Source organism: Scyliorhinus canicula, chromosome 27 (genome assembly GCF_902713615.1).
Source record: "Scyliorhinus canicula chromosome 27, sScyCan1.1, whole genome shotgun sequence".
In the NCBI taxonomy this organism is placed as follows: Eukaryota; Metazoa; Chordata; class Chondrichthyes; order Carcharhiniformes; family Scyliorhinidae; genus Scyliorhinus; species Scyliorhinus canicula.
In genome coordinates this window covers 5,020,361-5,042,241 of record NC_052172.1, presented here as the reverse complement: position 1 = coordinate 5,042,241, position 21,881 = coordinate 5,020,361, and the positions used below count along the sequence as shown (strand labels likewise).

At 51.4% G+C, this 21,881-nt stretch overlaps 1 protein-coding gene across 1 annotated transcript; it reads left to right on the top strand.

Annotated features, from left to right (window-relative positions):
- Positions 1-2,572: 2,572 nt before the first annotated feature.
- On the top strand, positions 2,573-21,672 carry LOC119958003 (cytochrome c oxidase subunit 7A2, mitochondrial). Its single transcript, XM_038786258.1, has 4 exons — positions 2,573-2,778; positions 15,089-15,178; positions 18,166-18,250; positions 21,427-21,672. Exons 1-4 carry the CDS (start codon positions 2,764-2,766, stop codon positions 21,483-21,485), a joined length of 249 nt encoding a protein of 82 aa, XP_038642186.1. The 5' UTR covers positions 2,573-2,763; the 3' UTR covers positions 21,486-21,672.
- The last annotated feature ends 209 nt before the right edge of the window (positions 21,673-21,881 follow it).

The following is a 21,881-nucleotide window of genomic DNA, read 5'->3' as shown; positions in this document are numbered from 1 at the left end:
CTCCCAAAGATGTGCAGGTTAGGTGGATTGGCCATGATAAATTGCCCTTAGTGTTGGGTGGGGTTACTGGGTTATGGGGATAGGGTGGAGGTGTGGACCTTGGGTAGGGTGCTCTTTCCAAGAGCCGGTGCAGACTCGATGGGCCGAATGGCCTCCTTCTGCACTGTAAACTCTATGATAAAACCTAACCTGCACATCTTTGGACCGTGGGAGGAAACCGGAGCACCCGGAGGAAACCCACGCACACACAGGGAGGACGTGCAGACCCCGCACAGACAGTGACCCAAGACTGGAATCGAACCCGGGACTTTGGTGTTGTGAGGCAGCAGTGCTAACCACTGTGCCACCGTGATGGCCCTGACAACTGTGTCCTGGTGACCTGCTGTCCTTACCTTTGTAAATATGATGGCAGCATCTATAATGATACCACAATTCCTGTTGAACATGGAAATGATTGGGTAATTTCGCCCATCAATCATGCCTGGATCCTACACTGCAATAAATAACTGGCGGTGATTTAACCTGAGGGTCACCATACCTCAGACGAGGGGCGAGGTTGAGAAATCAGGGACCTTCATGAATTACAGGATGATATAGACGGGCGGGTCAGACGGACAGAACAGTGGCAAATGGAATTTAACCCTGCAAAGTGTGAGGTGACGCATTTTGGGAGGACTATGGAGACTAGGGAATGCACAATGAATGGTCGGGTAGCTGGGACGTACAGAGGATCAGAGGGACCTTGGGGTGCAGGTCCACAGATCCCTGAAGACAGCAGACAGGCCGAGAAGGTGGTTAAGAAGCATATGGTAATATTTGTCTTTAAAAACCGAGGAATGGAATACAAGAGCAGGGAGGTTATGATGAAGCTGTTGGGCAGCAGGGTGGCGCAGTGGGTTAGCACTGCTGCCTCACGCCGCCCAGGTCCCAGGTTCGAACCCGGCTCTGGGTCACTGTCCGTGTGGAGTTTGCACAAAGGGGTTGGTTTAGCACACTGGGCTAAATCGCTGGCTTTGAAAGCAGACCAAGGCCGGCCAGCAGCACGGTTCGATTCCCGTACCAGCCTCCCCGAGCAGGCGCCGGAATGTGGCGACTAGGGGCTTTTCACAGTAACTTCATTTGAAGCCTGCTCGTGACAATAAGCGATTTTCATGTCATTTCGTTCTCCCCGTGTCTGCGTGGGTCTCACCCCCACAACCCAAAGGTGTGCTGGGTAGGTGGATTGGCCACGCTAAATTGCCCCTTAATTGGAAAAAATGAATTGGGCACTCTAAATTTATTTAACAAAATGATGGAGCTGTATACAACACTGATTAAACCCCAGCTGGAGTACTGTACGGAGTTCTGGTCGTCTCACTATAGGAAGGATGTGATTGCACTGGAGAGGGTGTGGAGGAGATTCACCAGGATGTTCCTGGGATGGAGCGTTACAGCTATGGAGAGAGGCTGGTTAGGCCGGGGTTGGTTCCCTTGAAGCAGAGAAGGCCGAGGGGGGGGCCTGATTGAGGTGTATAAAATTATGAGGGACATAGATAGGGTGATAGGAATAAATCTTTCCCTGAAGTAGAGGGGTCAGGGGCATAGATTTAAGGTAAGGGGCAGGAGGTTGAGAGGGGATGTGAGGAAAAACTACTTCACCCAGAGGGAGGTGGGAATCTGGAACTCGCTGCCTGAAAGGGAGGTGGAGCTGGTTTAGCTCATTGGGCTAAATCGCTGGCTTTTAAAGCAGACCAAGCAGGCCAGCAGCACGGTTCGATTCCCGTACCAGCCTCCCCGGACAGGCGCCAGAATGTGGCGACTAGGGGCTTTTCACAGTAATTTCATTGAAGCCTACTTGTGACAATAAGCGATTTATTTATTATTATTGGAGGCGGGAACCCTCACAAATACTAAGAAACATTTTGTTGAGCAGTTGAAATGCCACAGCACACAAGGCTAGAAAATGGCATTAGAATAAATAGATGTTTGATGGCTGGCACAGACAAGATGGGCTGAAGGGCCTTTTTCTGTGCTGTAAAAAGGTCTAGGGCTTGACAGAGGTGTTCAAAAACATGAGGGGTCCGGAGAGAGTCGATGGAGAAACTGTCCCCATGGATGGAACACTCGAGAACCAGAGGGCTCGGATTCAGGGTGTTTGACAAAAGACCCCAACGGCGATTTGAGGAATTTCTTTCGACCCGGAGGTCGGTGAGGGTCCGGAACTCACTGCCTGAGAGGGTGGCAGGGCCGGGTGAGGGTCGGGAACTCACTGCCTGAGAGGGTGGCAGGGCCGGGTGAGGGTCCGGAACTCACTGCCTGAGAGGGTGGCAGGGCCGGGTTCAACCGTGTCATTGAAAAATTACCCGAAGAGAAAGAAAATGCCGGAACCGCAGGGAAAGGGTAGGGGAGCGAGGCCCGCTGAGTTGCCCTTCCAGCGGGCTAGCATGGGCACGATGGGCCAAATGGCCTCCTTGGGCGCTGCAACCATTCTCCGAGTCCACAATCACAGCATTTCAAACATACTCAATTGGCTGTGGAAATAAACTGGAGGGTGGGGGGGGGGGAGATTTTGGAAAAGTTCTACAACAACGCGAAACATTTCCTTCTTTATCTCGCACTGTCCCAGCTACGGCGAATGCCGGCTGAAGTTTGATCTCTGCAGCTGTCCTTACTAGTGACCTGGCAGCGGGTTTGCTGCAGTGTGTCAGAGCCGTCACTCTTGATGCCCTTGGACTACTGTTCCAGTTAGCGAAGGACAGGACGAACAGCTGAGAACCACACAGCATGAAGCACCTCCTGGTAAAAACCTCAGGCTTAACTTTTCGAAACTCTTTTCCTCCTTCCCACCGCTACTCGATGTGAATTGAGAAACTTTTATAAGAGTTGGGACAGCTTTTACGAGCGTTAGAATTCCAGGTTTTCGTACCAAAAAATATTGCATGCCTTGTCTCCGCGGACTTTATTTCTTACCCACGTTTTGAATCATTTGCCGCTGATTTTGATGCTGAAAAACACAATTATTTTAACTCTGAGTCGACCCAACTTGATTAATCTGGGTGCTGCCCCCCCCCCCCTTGGCCTTGCTGAGAGGCCGCTTGTTGCTGGTTCCTCTCCCTCACTGGTCCCTGCTCACGCCAATCATTCCGGACTGTAAAGGTTAGGCTGCTCCCTGGTTGACCTTTCCGGGTTGAAGTGGTCAGGCTGAAGTGGGAGGCTCGTTGACTTGTCCCCAGGAGAGGCCTCACTCAGGCCTGAGGCCTGTGTCCATCGGGCAGCACTGTGTCCTTCACGTTGAACGAGCAGTAAAAACACAGCGGAATGCAGAGTGGCACAGTTGACTGAAGGACGACATCAAAGGGCTGAAATACAGACAGGATTCAAGGAGAGCTGACAATGATCGAGAACCGGCCGCCTCAGATTTGAAGTGACGAGTCAAAGGAGCGACAGGAGGAAAAACACTTTCACACAGCAGCCGATGGTTAAGAATCCCTACAGGGGCGGCACGGTGGCGCAGTGGGTTAGCCCTGCTGCCTCCCGGCGTCGAGGTCCCAGGTTCGATCCCAGCTCTGGGTCACTGTTTGTGTGGAGTTTGCACATTCTCCCCGTGTCTGCGTGGGTTTCGCCCCCACAACCCAAAGATGCGCAGGGTAGGTGAATTAGCCACGCTAAATTGCCCTTTAATTGTAAAAAAAAATGAATTGGCTACTCTAAATTTAAAAAAAAAGAATCCCTACAGTGCAGAAGGAGGCCATTCAGCCCATTGAGTCTGCACCGACCCTTTGACAGAGCACCCTACCCAGGCCCAAGCCCCCGCCCTATCCCCGTAACCCCACCTCCCCTGCACATCTTTGGAGGAAACCGGAGGAAGCCCAGGCAGACACGGGGAGAACGTGCAGAGTCCGCACAGACAGTGACCCCAGCTGGGAATCGACCCTGCCGCGGTGAAGCTACAGTGCTAACCACTGCGCCGCCGCGCCGTTCCTGGGTCTGGGAAGCATCGCCTGAGAGCGCGGTGGGGCGAGCTGGCTCAGAGGAAACAGGGCGGGGGGTGCAATGCTGCGGGGTGAAGCTCATTCGGAGAGTTGGTGCAGAGGCGATGGGCTGAATGGCCTCCTTCTGCGCTTGTGATGATTCTGGGATTGTGTGACAGCCCCATCGGGGCTGTTGACCGGGGAAAGGTTCGTTCTGAGTTGTAACGGGAGTTAAAGCTGGCGACGGGTAGATTCCAGACTGGTTCCGGGACACACACACACAGAGGCATCGGATCGAATGGTCATCCTGGGAAAACAGTGGAGCCGGTAATCATGGAATTATTTCAGGAATAGTTAAACCATGTCGAGTCTTTCAGAGGGATGGACTCCACTGAGTCGGGTGGCCTTCCCCATCCGTATTTATCTTGTGATCTCACAGTGGGCGGCCATTTTGAGTGTTTTTACTGTAATCAACAGAAGATTGAACAATAAATGAACGTTTAATAAAGGATCCGTCACAATCTCGGGAAATCCTAAAGCGTCTTCCAGGCAATGAGTGAGACGCTTTTTAAAATCTGCCGTAGTTACGTTGAAGCCACGGGGGGGCCGACGAGTGTGCACAGGAAGATCCCACAATCAGCAATGCGATACGTTATTCAGACTAGGCCGGAGGGGGGGGGGGTTCCAAACGCTGGCGCTCCCCCGGGGGGCCCGAATGGTGCAGCCTTCGACAGAAGGACTGAATATAGGGTAATGCTCCAGCGGGGTACCGAGGGAGCGCCGCGCTGTCAGAGATACCGGGCGGGATTCTCTGTCCAGCGACGTGAGAATCGGGGAACGCCATCGGGGGGGGGGGGGGGGGGGGGGGGGGGAGAATCGCCCGTCAGCCGGAAATCGAGGTTGGCGGCGGGCGCCGACGGAATGCCGCCGGCGATGCGAATGCGTTCCACGCCTCACCCCCCCCGGCGTGGGCATGTAAATTGGACAATAAACGGCGTTGGCATATCATCAGCACGCCCGACCAGTGCCCCCTCCGCCAAGGGGGAGTTGCCGATGGCGAGGGTCACGTGCGGTGTTTAAAATCGGGAACTCGATGCCGTGGCTGCAGAGGGAGAGAGAGGGGGGGAGCGGAAAGTGTCCAACATCGCCATAGTCTGCTGACAGTTGTGCCACTGGGGGGGGGGGGGGGAGGGGAGGGGGGGGGCTTCTGCCAGGGCCGGGGGGTAGTACTGGGGGGGGGGGGCAGGAGGTGGGCTGTGGGGTCGGGGTGGACGGGCAGGGAACACCATTGCCTCAGCCGGCACGGCAGCCATGCAGCTGCGCACGCCGCTGACTGCCCGCTGTGAAATTAGGGTCACGGTTCGTATAGGTTCCTTCCCAGCCCCCCCCCCCCCCCCCCCCCCCCCCAGATACCCTCAGGATGGGCGCGCTCCAGCACAACCAGTGCCACCTTGTTAGCTGGGATGAGTGTGTGCGGGGAGTGGAGTGCCGAGAGGCAGCTACAGCTTGTCAGCCGATCCCGACCCCGCCGAATCACACGCCAGCATTGTCTGCAATTGTACTAGTTACACCTGGCCCCGGTGCGATCCTATTAATGGGTCGTCAATCACACCAAGACCGGAGCCACTTGTGTGTGTCTGTGTGTGTGTGTGTGTGTGTGTCTGTGTGGGTGCGTGTGTGTGTCTGTGTGAGTGCGTGTGTGTCTGTGTGTGTGTGTCAGTGTGTGTGTCTACCTGTGTCGGTGTGTGTGTGTGTATCTGTGTGAGCGTATGTGTGTGTCTGTGTGAGTGTGTGTGTGTCTGTGAGTGTGTGTCAGTGTGTGTGTCTGTCTATGTCGGTGTGTGTGTGTGTGTGTCAGTGTGTGCGTATATCTGTGTCAGTGTGTGTCTGTCGGTGTGTGTGTCTGTGTATGTGTGTATGTCTGTGAGTCTGTGTGTGTCTGTGTCGCGGTGTATGTCTGTCTGTGTCGTTGTGTGTATGTGTGCCTGTGTCGTTGTGTGTGTCTGTGTGAGTGTCTGTGTCGGTATGCATGTCTGTGTGTGTGTGTGTCTGTGAGTGTGTGTGTGTCTGTGTGTGTGTGTGTGTGAGTGTCTGTGTCGGTATGTGTGTGTGTCTGTGAGTGTGTGTGTGTCTGTGTGTGTGTGTCTGTGTCGGTATGTGTGTGTGTCTGTGAGTGTGTGTGTGTGAGTGTCTGTGTCGGTATGTGTGTGTGTCTGTGAGTGTGTGTGTGTCTGTGTGTGTGTGTCTGAATGCGTTGGTATGTCTGTGTCGGTGTGTGTGTGTGTCTGTCTGTGTCAGTGTGTGTCTGTGTCGGTGTGTGTGTGTCTGTCTGTGTCAGTGCGTGTGTCTGTCTGTGTCGGTGTGTGACTGTGTCGGTGTGTGTGTGTCTGTCTGTGTCAGTGTGTGTCTGTGTCGGTGTGTGTCTGTGTCGGTGTGTGTGTGTCTGTCTGTTGGTGTGTGTGTGTCTGTCTGTGTCAGTGTGTGTCTGTGTCAGTGTGTGTGTCTGTCTGTGTCAGTATGTGTATCTGTCTATGTCAGTGTGTGTGTGTATATCTGTGTGTATATCTGTGTGTGTGTGTATATCTGTGTGTGCGTGTGTGTGTGTAGAATGGGGCAAGTTGGAAGGGGGGGTTAGCTCAAGGGTATTACGTAGTCAGTTACATTTCTGCCAGTTTAATTATATTACTGTGAAATAATAAAAGGTTACTTCTGTATTAAAGTTACAAACCTTTTTCATTGTGTTTTGACTCTGGGTCAAGGTGGGGTTGGAATTTGTGACATTATGGGAAAAGTTCAGAATACAAAGGGTTAATGTCATATCATAATTAACCACTAGTTGGAGCTAGAGGCAGAACTATACAAAGCACTGACTCACAGGCTTCTGGGAGAAGGCTGGAGAGGAGCAGTGAGAGAGATCAGAGTACAGTTATAGATAGAGTGTGGAGACTAGTGTTAGTTGAGTGTAGATTGTAGATTACTAGATTATTGTTTCGGATTGGTATAAATGGTCGCGCTTTAATAAGTAGTGTAAATAAAAGTTAGCTTTGTTAATGAACTCAGCTTCTGTGGTCTTCGTGAACACTACGACATCCATCCTGATAACAGAATCACAAAGAACACCACAGAATTGACCATGGACCATCCCGGAGAGGTCGTGACAGCATCATAAAGGGCCAGAGGGCAGAGCAAGCAGTTAAAATGGTAAATGAAACGCAGATAAATGCAGCCATTGAAAACTGGGTTTCAAAACTCAGGGGCCGGCAGTTTCGAAACTTGACCAATTCGCCAGGGCGCAGAGCTTTAAGCGTAGATTACGTCCGGCGAGAATCAGGCTTCTGGGATTTTTGTGCTTGTTTGAAAAATGTTGCAAAGGAAATCAACTCCCACAAAAGAAAAACGTCATTTTGTTCATCCATTCGATGTGGGCTGGGCCCAGCAATTATTGTCCATCTCCAATTACCCTGTGGCTTGCAAGGCCATTTCAGAGGGAATTTAAGAGTCACCCACATTGCTGTGGGTCTGGAGTCACATGTAGGCCAGACAGGGTCAGGGCAGCAGATTTCCTTCCCTAAAGCACATTAGTGACCAGATGGGACGACAATCGACAATGGTTTCATGGCCATCATTAGACTTTTACTTCCATATTTTAATTGAATTCAGAGTTAGCAACTGCTGTGTTGGGAATCTGGGTCCCCAGAACGTTACCCTGGGTCTCTGGATCACTGACAACACACCATGTCCCAGATCACTGTGAGCTTTCTGAGATCCTTGCTCCCTAGCTCTGTGCAAAAGGCCTTCCCTAAAAGCAAGCACTCAATTTCTATGTATAAATGTCGCTGATCATCTGACCTGCCAAGGGTCATCTGACCTGCCCCACCGGAGGCAATACTATTCTGCATCGCTGTCCGACAGGAAAGAACATTTGGGTAAAACTGACTTGCCCCTGTACAAACTCCAAGCTCTGTGGGGTGAACCTACGTAACATGGACTCCCCGCGTGTGCGTGGGTTTCCTCCGGGTGCTCCGGTTTCCTCCCACAGTCCGGAGATGTGCAGGTTGGGTGGATTGGCCGCGCTAAATTGCCCGTAGTGTCCAAAGATATGCAGGTAAAGTGGGGTTATGGGGATAGGGCGGGGAGTGGGCCTTAAAGCCGGGCGCTCTTTCAGAGGGTCGGTGCAGACTCGATGGGGCGAATGGCCTCCTTCTGCACAGTTGGGATTCATTGTGTAATTTTAAGAAGGCATTAGATGTAGCTCTTGGGGTTAAATAGCTGGCTTTTAAGGCAGGCCAGCAGCGTGGGTTCAATTCCCGTACCAGCCTCCCCGAACAGGCGCCGGAATGTGGCAACTAGGGGCTTTTCACAGTAACTTCATTTGAAGCCTACTCGTGACAATACAGTAAGCGATTTTCATTTCATTTCATAAAGGGAAGAAGGAATATGGGGGGCGGAGGGGGGGGGATCTTGGTATTGAACTTAATGATCAGCCATGAATGGCGGAGCATGTTCGAAGGGCCGAATGGCTCCCCTCCTGCTCCTATTTTCTAGCTAGGCAGATCGACGTGTAGCATTTGAGTTCCCTGAGTGGTCGTGTGTTACCCGGGGGATTAGTCAACAATTCTGTGACTCAGAACGAACAGCCGCACGACTTTCGAGGCTGGGGACGAGGCTGAGTCACGAACAAGAGAAACAAAACTGTTTCCACACGCCGGGTCCCTGAGGCGTCACCGAAGGAGGGGTGATCGGTGACTTTGGGGCGATCGTGTAGGCGCGACTGTACCACCTGCACCCTCACCCCCACCAGCAGCGGCAGCCGGAGGAAAGTACCCGGCACAGAGGACCGAGAGGAACAGACAAACACAGCAGCAAAAATAAAATAGAAAAGCTCGTCTCCCCAGCGGTATCCAGTTTAAAGCAGCAGGAAACACTTCCTGGAAAAATAAAGAGGTTTCCATGGAAACGAAGAGGAGAGAGCCGAGCTTTAGGTTGAGCAGTTATTCTGAAGCTGTATTCTTGTGTTGTGGGGGGGGGGGGGTGTCACTGACTGAACACTCCCTGACGCTGAGGGGAAGGAGGGATAGTGAACACAATGGCTGGGCCTTGACCTCTGACCCTCCCCACCGCTGTCCCCACTCCGAGCCACCCTCAACTGTTGCGCCACTCAAGACGACGAGGGTATCTCTCTCTGGACAGATGATCCAGTCGTGAGGGGCCTTGACGAATTTGCTCAGACGGTCGGTCACCCGAGGTCACCGAGTTAAGATAAACAATCGACGTTCCAGAGTGGGAGCGAGGGCTTCTTTATTTAAACGCAGCGAGATGTTGTAAGGTGCTGTCTGAAGGGGCGTTGGGTGCCGATTCAATCAGAGTGTTCGAAAGGGAATTGGGGTAACGCTTTGTAATAATAACAACCTTTATTGTCACAGGTCGGCTGGCATTAACGCACACAAGCCCCTAGTCACCACATTCCGGCACCTGTTCGGGTACACAGAGGGAGAATTCAGAATGTCCGATTCACCTAACAGCACGTCTTTCAGGACTTGGAGGAAACCGGAGCACCCGGAGGAAACCCACGCAGACACGGGGAGAACGTGCAGACTCCGCGCAGACAGTGACCCTAGCCGGGAACCGAACCCGGGACCCTGGAGCTGTGAAGCAACAGTGCTAGCCACTGTGCTACCGTGCCGTCCCAGGACTGTGGGGAAAGAGCGAGGGCGGCACGGTGGCACAGTGGTTAGCACTACTGCCTCACAGCGCCAGGGACCCGTGTTTGATTCCAACCTCGGGCGACTGTCTGTGCGGAGTCTGCACGTTCTCCCCGTGTCTGCGTGCGTTTCCTCCGGGTGCTCCGGTTTCCTCCCACAGCCCAAAGACGCGCGGGTTAGGTGGGGTTACGGGGATAGGACGGGGGAGTGGGCTGAGGCAGGGTGCTTTTTCAGAGATTTGGTGCGGACTCATAGAACATAGAACATAGAACATAGAACGATACAGCGCAGTACAGGCCCTTCGGCCCTCGATGTTGCACCGACATGGAAAAAAAATCTAAAGGCCATCTAACCTACACTATGCCCTTATCATCCATATGCTTATCCAATAAATTTTTAAATGCCCTCAATGTTGGCGAGTTCACTACTGTTGCAGGTAGGGCATTCCACGGCCTCACCACTCTTTGCGTAAAAAACCCACCTCTGACCTCTGTCCTATATCTATTACCCCTCAATTTAAGGCTATGTCCCCTCGTGCTAGCCACCTCCATCCGCGGGAGAAGGCTCTCGCTGTCCACCCTATCTAACCCTCTGATCATTTTGTATGCCTCTATTAAGTCACCTCTTAACCTTCTTCTCTCTAACGAAAACAACCTCAAGTCCATCAGCCTTTCCTCATAAGATTTTCCCTCCATACCAGGCAACATCCTGGTAAATCTCCTCTGCACCCGTTCCAAAGCTTCCACGTCCTTCCTATAATGAGGCGACCAGAACTGTACGCAATACTCCAAATGCGGCCGTACTAGAGTTTTGTACAACTGCAACATGACCTCATGGCTCCGGAACTCAATCCCTCTACCAATAAAGGCCAACACACCATAGGCCTTCTTCACAACCCTATCAACCTGGGTGGCAACTTTCAGGGATCTATGTACATGGACACCGAGATCCCTCTGCTCATCCACACTACCAAGAATTTTACCATTAGCCAAATATTCCACATTTCTGTTATTCTTTCCAAAGTGAATCACCTCACACTTCTCCACATTAAACTCCATTTGCCACCTCTCAGCCCAGCTCTGCAGCTTATCTATGTCCCTCTGTAACCTGCAACATCCTTCCACACTGTCTACAACTCCACCGACTTTAGTGTCGTCTGCAAATTTACTCACCCATCCTTCTGCGCCCTCCTCTAGGTCATTTATAAAAATGACAAACAGCAACGGCCCCAGAACAGATCCTTGTGGTACGCCACTCGTAACTGAACTCCATTCTGAACATTTCCCATCAACTACCACTCTCTGTCTTCTTTCAACTAGCCAATTTCTGATCCACATCTCTAAATCACCCTCAATCCCCAGCCTTCGTATTTTCTGCATTAGCCGACCGTGGGGAACCTTATCAAATGCTTTACTGAAATCCATATACACCACATCAACTGCTCTACCCTCGTCTACCTGTTCAGTCACCTTCTCAAAGAACTCGATAAGGTTTGTGAGGCATGACCTACCCTTCACAAAACCATGCTGACTGTCCCTAATCATATTATTCCTATCTAGATGATTATAAATCGTATCTTTTATAATCCTCTCCAAGACTTTACCCACCACAGACGTTAGGCTCACCGGCCTATAGTTACCGGGGTTATCTCTACTCCCCTTCTTGAACAAAGGGACCACATTTGCTATCCTCCGAACTCGATGGGCCGAACGGCCTCCTTTTGCACTGGATGGATCCTATGATGAAATATACCCCCACGTCCCTCTGTTCCTGCACCCACGTTAGAATTGCCCTTTTTTTCAAACAAGGGAATCTCACTGAAAGATTAAAGATTGTAAATGTGGGCTGAGAGGATGTTTCCCCCTCCCTCCATGGGGAAATCTAGAACCAGGGGGCCGCAGATTTAAGACGGAGGTGAAGAGAATTGTTTTCTTCTGCGAGTATCATTAGTATTCGCTTCCCCACGGAGCCGGGGGGGCTGCATCATCAAATCTATTCGAGGCACAGCGTAGCAACAACAACTTTCATTTGTCTGACACCGTTAACGTGCCAGCATGCCCCAGGTGATTAGAACATAGAACAGTACAGCACAGAACAGGCCCTTCGGCCCTCAATGTTGTGCCGAGCCATGATCACCCTACTCAAACCCACGTATCCACCCTATACCCGTAACCCAACAACCCCCCCCCTTAACCTTACTTTAATTAGGACACTACGGGCAATTTAGCATGGCCAATCCACCTAACCCGCACATCTTTGGACTGTGGGAGGAAACCGGAGCACCCGGAGGAAACCCACGCACACAGGGGGAGGACGTGCAGACTCCACACAGACAGTGACCCAGCCGGGAATCGAACCTGGGACCCTGGAGCTGTGAAGCATTTATGCTAACCACCATGCTACCGTGCTGCTAACAGGAATGTTATTCATCAGAAAGCTGGATGAGGGACTATTGCCCCCAGACTGGCAATGCCTCGATCTGAGAGTGTATGTCCTCGATTTCAAACCCCCTCCATGGCCTTGTCCCCAACTCTGTAATCACCTCCAACCCCACATACTGCATACACTCAGCAATGCAACCTCCCTCCAGCAGGTGGCATCAGACATCAGCATTGTGACATCCAGCTACCGGAAGTTGGTAGTAAGGCGTACGCAAGGACCGACGTACTTCGGGTAGAACATAGAACATAGAAAAATACAGCACAGAACAGGCCCTTCGCCCACGATGTTGTGCGGAGCTTTTGCCCTAGATTAAGAACAAATTAATCTACGCCCCATCATTCTACCGTAATCCATGTACAGGTACATGTATGTCCGTGTACAGTTGCGTTCTGCTGTCGTGTCCTTGCAATGATTCATATAGAACTGCTGATGAGTTACTTAGAACGATGATTTATTATTTAACACATGGAAGGGTAACATGCAGAATACTATACAAACAAGGTTGTTCTGGAACTCCAACAAGGATGTGGAAGCTTCGGAAAAGGTGCAAAGGAGATTTACCAGGATGTTGCCTGGAATGGAGAGTAGGTCGTACGAGGAAAGGTTGAGGGTGCTAGGCCTTTTCTCATTAGAACGGAGAAAGATGAGGGGCGACTTGATAGAGGTTTATAAGATGATCAGGGGAATAGATAGAGTAGACAGTCAGAGACTTTTTCCCCGGGTGGAACAAACCATTACAAGGGGACATAGATTTAAGGTGAATGGTGGAAGATATAGGGGGGATGTCAGAGGTAGGTTCTTTACCCAGAGAGTAGTGGGGGCATGGAATGCACTGCCTGTGGAAGTAGTTGAGTCGTAAACATTAGGGACCTTCAAGCGGCTATTGGATAGGTACATGGATTAGGGTAGAATGATGGGGTGTTGATTAATTTGTTCTTAATCTAGGACAAACGTTCCGCACAACATCGTGGGCCGAAGTGCCTGTTCTGTGCTGTATTTTCTATGTTCTATGTTCTACCCGAAGTATGTGGGTCCTTGCGTGCGCCTTACTACCAACTTCCAGTAGCCTGATGTCACAATGCTGATGTCTGACGCCACCTGCTGGAGGGAGGTCGCATTGCTGAGCGTATGCAGTATTATTCACAGTCTTAACACCACACACCCCTCCCACTGTCTGCCCTCCTGTAACTCTGCCCTCTTCCACCCCCCCCCCCCCCCCCCCACCTCCTATTTTCACGCTTTCACAGTCATGCAATCAGCTGTGTCTGGACCCGAAGCTCAGAAATACCCTCTCAAACCCCCTCACAATCTCTCTCCTCCTTTAAGGCCCGGATTTTCATTCAGGAGTAACCAAACACTCCCCCCCTCCCCCCCCCCCCCCCCCCCCCCCCCCCCCCCCCACAACCGCCCCACCCACCCGAATGAAGGCGGAGATTGCCCGGTGGCGAAGCGGACTGGGCTATATGCATGTCCGAATGTTCCGGCACTTCACTGAATTCAATTAGTGTAAAGATTGAAACAAGGAAGTTCCCTCATAACCCCCCACACCCCACCCCCCCAAACTCTCCCAATACCCCATCAATACCAAGCTGAGACACATCATGCCCTCTAACCATCCCTAAAACCTCTCCTAACCCCACATCCCCATGGCCTTTGATGGCCCCTATGCCACTGTGCCAACCCATGCCCCCACCCAACACCATTGACCCTTGCCCCCTCCATGTCAGCTCACCTAATATCCTTTGACAGCTCTTTGACTATTCTGTGCCAGTTTGACAGTTCTTCAAAAGCTTTGACCGTTCCAATTATTTCATGCGCATTTTACGCACAGTCATGTTTCCTTTTAACCATCCTGAAGGGATACCTTACCTCTACTTTCCAGCTGTCCAAATGGAATCACCAAGTTCAGACCTGCTCTTACCTGATCTAATCTGCGCACTCCAGGTTTCACAGTCCTGGCCTATCAAAACCCACCTCAGTGGCCAACTGCCTCTGTAAACCGTGCATGCATGAACTCTGACCTCACTCCAGTCCCGCCCCCACCCTCTGAAAATCGGAAGTGCCATGATCAGGGGCGGAACTTAGAATTTCTGAACCGTCCACAATGTTGGACGGATAATCGGGGTCGAAGGCTCTTCTCGTGACCAAGCTTCTGGCCACCTGTCCGACTATCTCCTCATGCAACACGGTGCCAGATTTTGTTTGATAATGGCAATATTTTACGAGGCTGAAGGGGTTATATAAATGCAGGCCGTTGTCGATCCATTAAAGCAGCAGAGGCTTAGACCTTAGCTTCGGGCCTAGATTCATAAGGCCAACGCTGGACAGTGAAAATTGAGGATATGCAGAAGATCAGAATTGGAGGAGGGTCGTAGGAATAGAGGGGATTGCAGAGATAGGGAGGGCTGATGCAATGAGGGTGCTTGAACACAAGGAGAGGAATTTGAAATTGGAGAAGGTTCTGGCCAATGTTGGTCATTGAGTGCAGGGGTGGTGGTTGAACGGGACTTGGTGTTGGTTAGGATGCAGGTGCCACAGTTTTAGATATTGCGATGTTTTTTTGGGAGGGTTAGAAGTTGGGGGGCCAGCGAGGAGAGTATTGGAATAGTCAATTGTGGAGGTAACAAGGGTGCAAATGGGGGTCCCGGGTGAGCTGAGAGGGGGCGGAATAAGATGATATTTAGAAATATGCGTGGAAAATAGAAGCAGGAGGAGGCCATTCAGTCCTTCGAGCCTGCACCACCATCTGATTTTGCAGAGATTCAGACAGACGATCTTGGTAACAGAGAGGGTACGGTGTTGGATGTTCATCTCAGGGGTCAGATAGGAAATCGCAGTTGTGAACTCAGCCCCTCGGACAGTGGCCAGGTAGGCCTCAGTTAAATTGGAGACCAGGCCCAACAGCTCGGGAAAGCTCAGCAGTGTAGTGGACAGGGTAGCGATCAGTGTCATACATGGCCGACGACTGACATTGCCTCTTCTTTCTCTCCTCAGGCTCTGCCGTACCTGGCCTCTAGAACCTTCTCTACAACAGTCAGAAACCAGCTAAGAAACAAAGTGCCTGAGCATCAGAAGATCTTTCAGGTACCCGTGACATGGGACATTTTAAATTACAGGGATAAACAAATAATTCATGTTGTAAATCCCCTATTGAAGTCGCAACTTAATCATGGAATCCCTACAGTGCAGAAGGAGGCCATTCAGCCCTTCAAGTCTGTATTAACCCTCTGAAAGAGGACCCTACCTAGGCCCATTCCACCACCCTATGTGCTTGTTGCTGAATAGGACATTCTGAATTCTCCCTCCGCGTACCCGAACAGGCGCCGGAATGTGGCGACTAGGGGCTTTTCACAGTAACGTCACTGCAGTGTTAATGTAAGCCTACTTGTGACAATAATAAAGATTGTTCTTATTATTAACCTGCACATCCCTGGACACTAAGGGGCAATTGATCATGGCCGATCTACCTGACCTGAACATCTTTGGACGGTTGGAGGAATCTGGAGCACCCGGAGGAAACCTACGCAAACACGGGGAGAGCGTGCAAACTCCACCCAGACAGTGACCTGAGGCTGAAATTGATCCCGGGTCCCTGGCGCTATGAGGCAGCAGTGCTAACCACTGTGCCACCGTGTCATGATACTCTAAATGGAGGCCAAGAAAGGGGTCTATGAATTGGTGGAAAATAGTTCTCGACTTAAATTTAAAGAAATTGTTCTTGTCTATTTTCCCTCTCTTTTTCCAGTCTTTCTTCCACAGTCTTTATCCTGCGGGGACCCGTGTCAAAAAGGCTCATCCCAGACAGAGAGTGTCTTGGTTATGATGATGATTATATCACAGAGTCATAGATGTTCTACTGCACAGAAAAGGCCCTTCGGCCCATCGAGTCTGTGCCGGTCAAACACAACCTCCTAATTATTCTAATCCCATTCCCCACACTTGGCCCACAGCCTTGTCTGCTCTGGGATTACAGGCGTACATCTAAATATTTCTTAAATGTTATGAGGGTCTCGGCCTCCACCTCCCTTTCAGGCAGCGAGTTCCAGACTCCCAGCACCCTCTGGGTGAAAAGGTTTCCCTCACATCCCCTCTAAACCTCCTGCCCCTTACCTTAAATCTCTGCCCCCTGGTCACTGATCCCTCCACCAATGGGAAAGGTTTCTTCCTGTCTACTCTATCTGGGACCCTCATAATTTTATACATCTCGATCACGTCCCCCCTCAGTCTCCTCTGCTCCAAGGAAAACAACCCCAGTCTATCCAATCTCTCTTCATAGCTAAATCTCTCCAGCCCAGGCAACATGCTGGTAAATCCCCTCTGCCCCCTTTCCAGTGCTGTCACATCCCGGCTATAATGTGGATTCCAGAGCTGCACACAATACTCTAACTGCGGCCTAACCAACGGTTTATACAGTTCCAGCATAACCTCCCTGCTCTTAAACTCTCTGCCTCGGCTAATAACGGCAAGTATACCATCTGCCTTCTTAACCACTGTATCCGCCTACTCTGCTACCGTAAGGGACGGGTGTACATGCACACCAAGGTCCCTCTGACCCTTGGTGCATCCCAGCATTCTGCCCTTTATCATGTATTCCCTTGTCTTGTTTGTCCTGCCCAAGTGCATAACTTCACACTTATCCCGATTGAACATTTAACATCTGTCAGATAAACACTCTCCCAGACTCTGCTCGTGTCACAGATTGTGGCTGAGTACAATTCTGCTGCTGCTATCCAGCCATTCACACCTCATCGAGACACATCTTTCTCCCTTGTCCCATCACCACTTCCTCTGGCTGCGACACCATGAACCCCGTCTCCATTTATTCCCTCTCGTCCCCTCCACCCTGCCACAGACTTTCCCTTCTGCCTGTCTGCACGTGGGTGTGTGAGTGGGATTGGGTACGGGAGCAAATTGTCAAAGATTCCCAGCACCCTGAGATGCTGTTTACACTCTGCTGACGTTCGTTACTAGGCGCCAGTCAACACCCCCCCCCCCCCCCCCTCCCCCCACCCCCAGGAGCCAGGCTGACATTCTGAATAGTTCACTGGTCGGGAAACCTCACATTTAACCGGCTTTCCGGGTTTAACCGGGCTTCTGGGAACCCGGCAACTCGACAAGGTTTGGACAATCTCGGGGAGAAGGGAATTGTCTTTGTTGTCCCCCTTTTGGTCAAGGCAAGGATGAGGTGGTGGAGGGCGTGGGTTTTGGAAGGTGGTGCCTGAGGAACCTTGGTGAGTTCCTGCAGGGCATCTTGTCGATGGCACACACGGCTGCCACTGTGTGTCGGTGGTGAAGGGAGTGAATGTTGAAGGTGGTGGAGCGGGTGCTGATCTTTGTCCTGGATGGTGTCGAGCTTCGCGAGTGTTGGAGGAACGGCTCTCACCCAGGTCCCGTAAACTCCAGCCATCCAAACCCCGCCCTACCCCCAGGACTGGACGGCCCTGGGATTGGATATCCTCAGGATTGGCCATGCGCCAACCAGGTTAAGAAGATCTTCCCCCTCCCCACCCAACCCCGCCCCCCCCCCTTCGCACACACCCATCACCAACCCCCTGCTCGGGATCATAATGACAGAGTGTATGCTTCAACAAACCATCACCGCTATGAACAGTGGTTAGCACTGCTGCTTCACAGCGCCAGGGACCCGGGTTCGATTCCGGCCTCGGGTGACTGTGCGGAGTCTGCACGTTCTCCCCGTGTCTGCGTGGGTTTCCTCCGGGTGCTCCGGTTTCCTCCCACAGTCCAAAGATGTGTATGTTAGGTGGATTGGCTGTGATAAATTGCCCTTAGTGTCCAAGGTTAGGTGGGAGACGGGGATAGGGTGAGGGTGTGGGCCGAGCTAGGGGGCTCTTTCGAGGGGTCGGTGCAGACCCGATGGGCCGAATGGCCTCCTTCTGCACTGTAGGGATTTTCCGATTTGAGATATTCTGCGTTTGCGGAAGGCTGTGTCCAAACTTGAGTCTTTTTTCTTTTAATAACTTAAAATCTACAAGAGCGCGCATTTACAGTTTAGCATTGTGTGGCTTGGTGTGACTTTGAAGAGAATTTTGTTGTTTGATGTCCCACTTTAGGCAGACAATGAGCTTCCTGTGCACCTAAAGGGAGGGACAGTGGATGCTGTGTTATATCGTATCACCATGACCATCACAGTCGCAGGTGAGAAATAGCAGCTGTGTAATGACAGCAGTGTAACCCCGTATAAACATGCCCACCTCTCAGCTATCCTCACCCCACCCTCCCTTCTCCAGCAAGGTAGCATTTCTTACAGACAGGAGAAGGCCCCTCTGAGCCTGTTCCACCACTCAGTTATTTCAAGGCTCCACCAACCTGCAGGGGCTGGTTTAGCTCACTCGGCTAAATCGCTGGCTTTTAAAGCAGACCAAGCAGGCCAGCAGCACGGTTCGATTCCCGTACCAGCCTCCCCGGACAGGCGCCAGAATGTGGCGACTAGGGGCTTTTCACAGTAACTTCATTGAAGCCTACTTGTGACAATAAGCGATTTTCATTTCATTTCATTTTCATTAAACCCCTTGGCGCAACAGAATCCTATCCCAATCCCGGCTCTGAAAATTTCAGTCGGCTCCGCCCTCAACAGTTTTTTGTGGGGAGAATGTTCCGGATTTCCACTTCCCGTTGTGTGAGGAGCCACTTCTGACATCGCCCCCTCGACGGCCTGGCCTGTATTTTGAGATTCTGCCTCCTTTTCCTGGATCTCCCCCCCCCCCCCCACCGCACCAGAGGAATAATTTCTCCCTATTGACCGTCCAAATCCTTTGGACATCTTGAGCAGGCCAATTCGTTGACACCTGAATCATTCATACTGGGGGGCATATAGGGCTCCAGTCTGTGCCTGATTCAAATCCAGGTCTCCCTCATGGATCCCTGCCTGAGATAAGGAACTCCGCACCTCGAGCTAGACCACTTACAACCCAGTCTATACCCGTTCTTTCTTGATGCTCAAACCCGGTGCCACTCTCCTGCGATGACTTGGCGAGTGCCTTCACCACATTGAGGAGGTCGTGAGACCATCACTGAAAAGGCCAACGACACTCCCCTGTCAGTGCTGTACCTCACCCAGAACAACGGTTTGGGCTGAGGGAGGTGGCCTGGGCTCCTGCGCCTGTGTGTGTCTCGATATCAGGGATGGACATGTTGATGTTCCACACATTTGATAGGCCAACGACACTCGAGTTCAATTTCCATCTCAGCAACCTCTGGACCTCGTGATGCTGTGAGTGTGTTGTCTGTGTGTGTGTGTGTTACCCCCACCACCACCCTGGGAGAGATGAGAAAACAGCAACAACAAATCGCCTTCATATAGCAACCCTAGCCTAGTGAGAACACCCCAAGGTGCTTTCCGGAGGTGTTAGAAAAAGAGAGCGGGGTGAATTTTACAGCCTCCCGCCTTCCCACCCATAACCAGCCTCCCACTTTACGATGGGCGGGTAAGGCATCAGGATGCCTGGAAGTCTCTGCCGCTTTTTGAAGGCATTAAGTGGTCAACTAATGGTCCCTCAATGGTCACATGGGAATGGGTGCGGCCTACACCATATGGGAAGCCCTACATTGTAACTTTGCTGGTCTGTGATAAGCAAGAGGACCTCCTTTGAAATAAATGACATAGAGTGGGAGGGAATCCCAGGGTTTAGGGCCTAGATTGAGAGGGAGGTAATCCCAGAGTTTAGGGCCTAGATAGATAGGGAGGTAATCCCAGAGTTTAGGGCCTAGATAGATAGGGAGGTAATACCAGATATTAGGGCCTAAATTGAGAGGGAGGTAATCCCAGGGGTTAGGGCCTAGATAGAGAGGGAGGTAATGCCAGGGTTTAGGACCTAGACAGATAGGGAGGTAAACCCAGAGTTTGGGCCCTAGATAGAGAGGGAGATAAACCCAGAATTTGGGGCCTAGGTAGAAAGTGAGGTAATCCCGAATATTAGGGCCTAGATAGAGAGGGATGTAATCCCTGAGATTGGGGCCTAGATAGAGGGGGAGGTAGTCCCAAATATTAGGGCCTAGATAGAGAGGGAGATAATCCCTGATATTAGGGCCTAGATAGAGAGGTAGTCCCAAATATTAGGGCCTAGATCGAGAGGGAAGTAATCCCTGAGATTAGAGCCTAGATAGATAGGGAGGTAATACCAGAGTTTAGGGCCTATATAGAGAGGGAGGTAATCCCTGAGATTAGAGCCTAGATAGAGAGGGAGGTAGTCCCAGAGTTTAGGGCCTAGATAGATAGGGAGGTAATACCAGAGTTTAGGGCCTAGATAGATAGGGAGGTAATACCAGAGTTTAGGGCCTAGATAGATAGGGAGGTAATACCAGAGTTTAGGGCCTAGATAAATAGGGAGGTAATCCCAGAGATTAGAGCCTAGATAGGGAGTGAGGTAGTCCCAGAGTTTAGGGCCTAGATAAATAGGGAGGTAATCCCAGAGATTAGGGCCTAGATAAATAGGGAGGTAATCCCAGAGATTAGAGCCTAGATAAATAGGGAGGTAATCCCAGAGATTAGAGCCTAGATAAATAGGGAGGTAATCCCAGAGATTAGAGCCTAGATAAATAGGGAGGTAATCCCAGAGATTAGAGCCTAGATAAATAGGGAGGTAATCCCAGAGATTAGGGCCTAGATCGGGGTCCAGAGTTTAAGGCCTCAGGATCTAAAGGCACAGTAGCTGGTTCAGGCTCTGATTGCCATCAGAGAGGGCGGATGGAGTTGGAGGTTGGGGGAAGAGGATTTGCGGTGGGGACTGAAGCCATTGGTTTACATTTTACCAATATTTAATTGGGAGAAATGTCTGCAAACAAAGCAGGAAAAAAACAAGTCAATTAGGGCACCCTGGACACCCTGGAACTGCCAGGGTGCCAAGGTGGCACTGCCAGGCTGGCACTGGCACTGTCTGGGTGCCAGGCTGGCAATGCCATGGTGCCCAGATGGCATGTTGCCCATGCTGGAGATCGGGCCTGGGCGTGCCCTACCCTCATGAGGCGGGGTGCGTGTGGCTTGATGACCCCTAATTGGTGAGTTGGGGTGTGTGGGGCTCCGGAGGCCACAGTGGGGGGTCCCGACATCGGGCCCCCATTTTAAAATGGTGCCCTGACCTCTTCTTGCACTGGCGAGCTGAGCCAGCCTTGACGGAGCGTTCCTCGCCAAGGTCCGGGAATGAAGCAGAATCCCGTTTAACACCAGGGTGGTTCTCGCTGCTGCCAACGCTGGGAATCACCCGGCTAAACGCGTCCGACATGGGGCCCTGGTTCGTTTCCGTTAAATCTCGCCCTTTGTGTTTGTTGATAATCATTCTCTCTCCTGACTGACGCTTTTCTCACTCTCTCCCCAGGTACGTTCCTGTCTCTATATTCCCTATTCCAGGCTGCGCTGCCTCGATCTAAGAAATGAGGCAGATTGCAGAACTCTGCAGTGCTGCAGGAACCTTCCCTCTGATTTCAATTCCTGAATCACAACTCTGCTGATATTAAGAAAACCGCCAATATTATCACGGGCTCTGTGCTGAGGGACACACAGCCGGCTGGTTTACTGCTGCTCTTCCCATCACACAGCTTCCATTAAAATGTTTCAGAAGGAACAGGCTGAAATCTGTGTTGCTTTCTGGGATTTGGGGAATCATTCCTTCGAGGTGCCACCTGAGACTTTAAAAAATATAATTTTTGCGGGATGTGGGCGTCTCTGGCGAGGCCAGCATTTATTCCCCATCCCTAATTGCCCCTTGAGAAGGTGGAGGTGGTGAGCCTTCCTTCTCGAGCCGCTGCAGTCCCTGAGGTGTAGGTACACCCG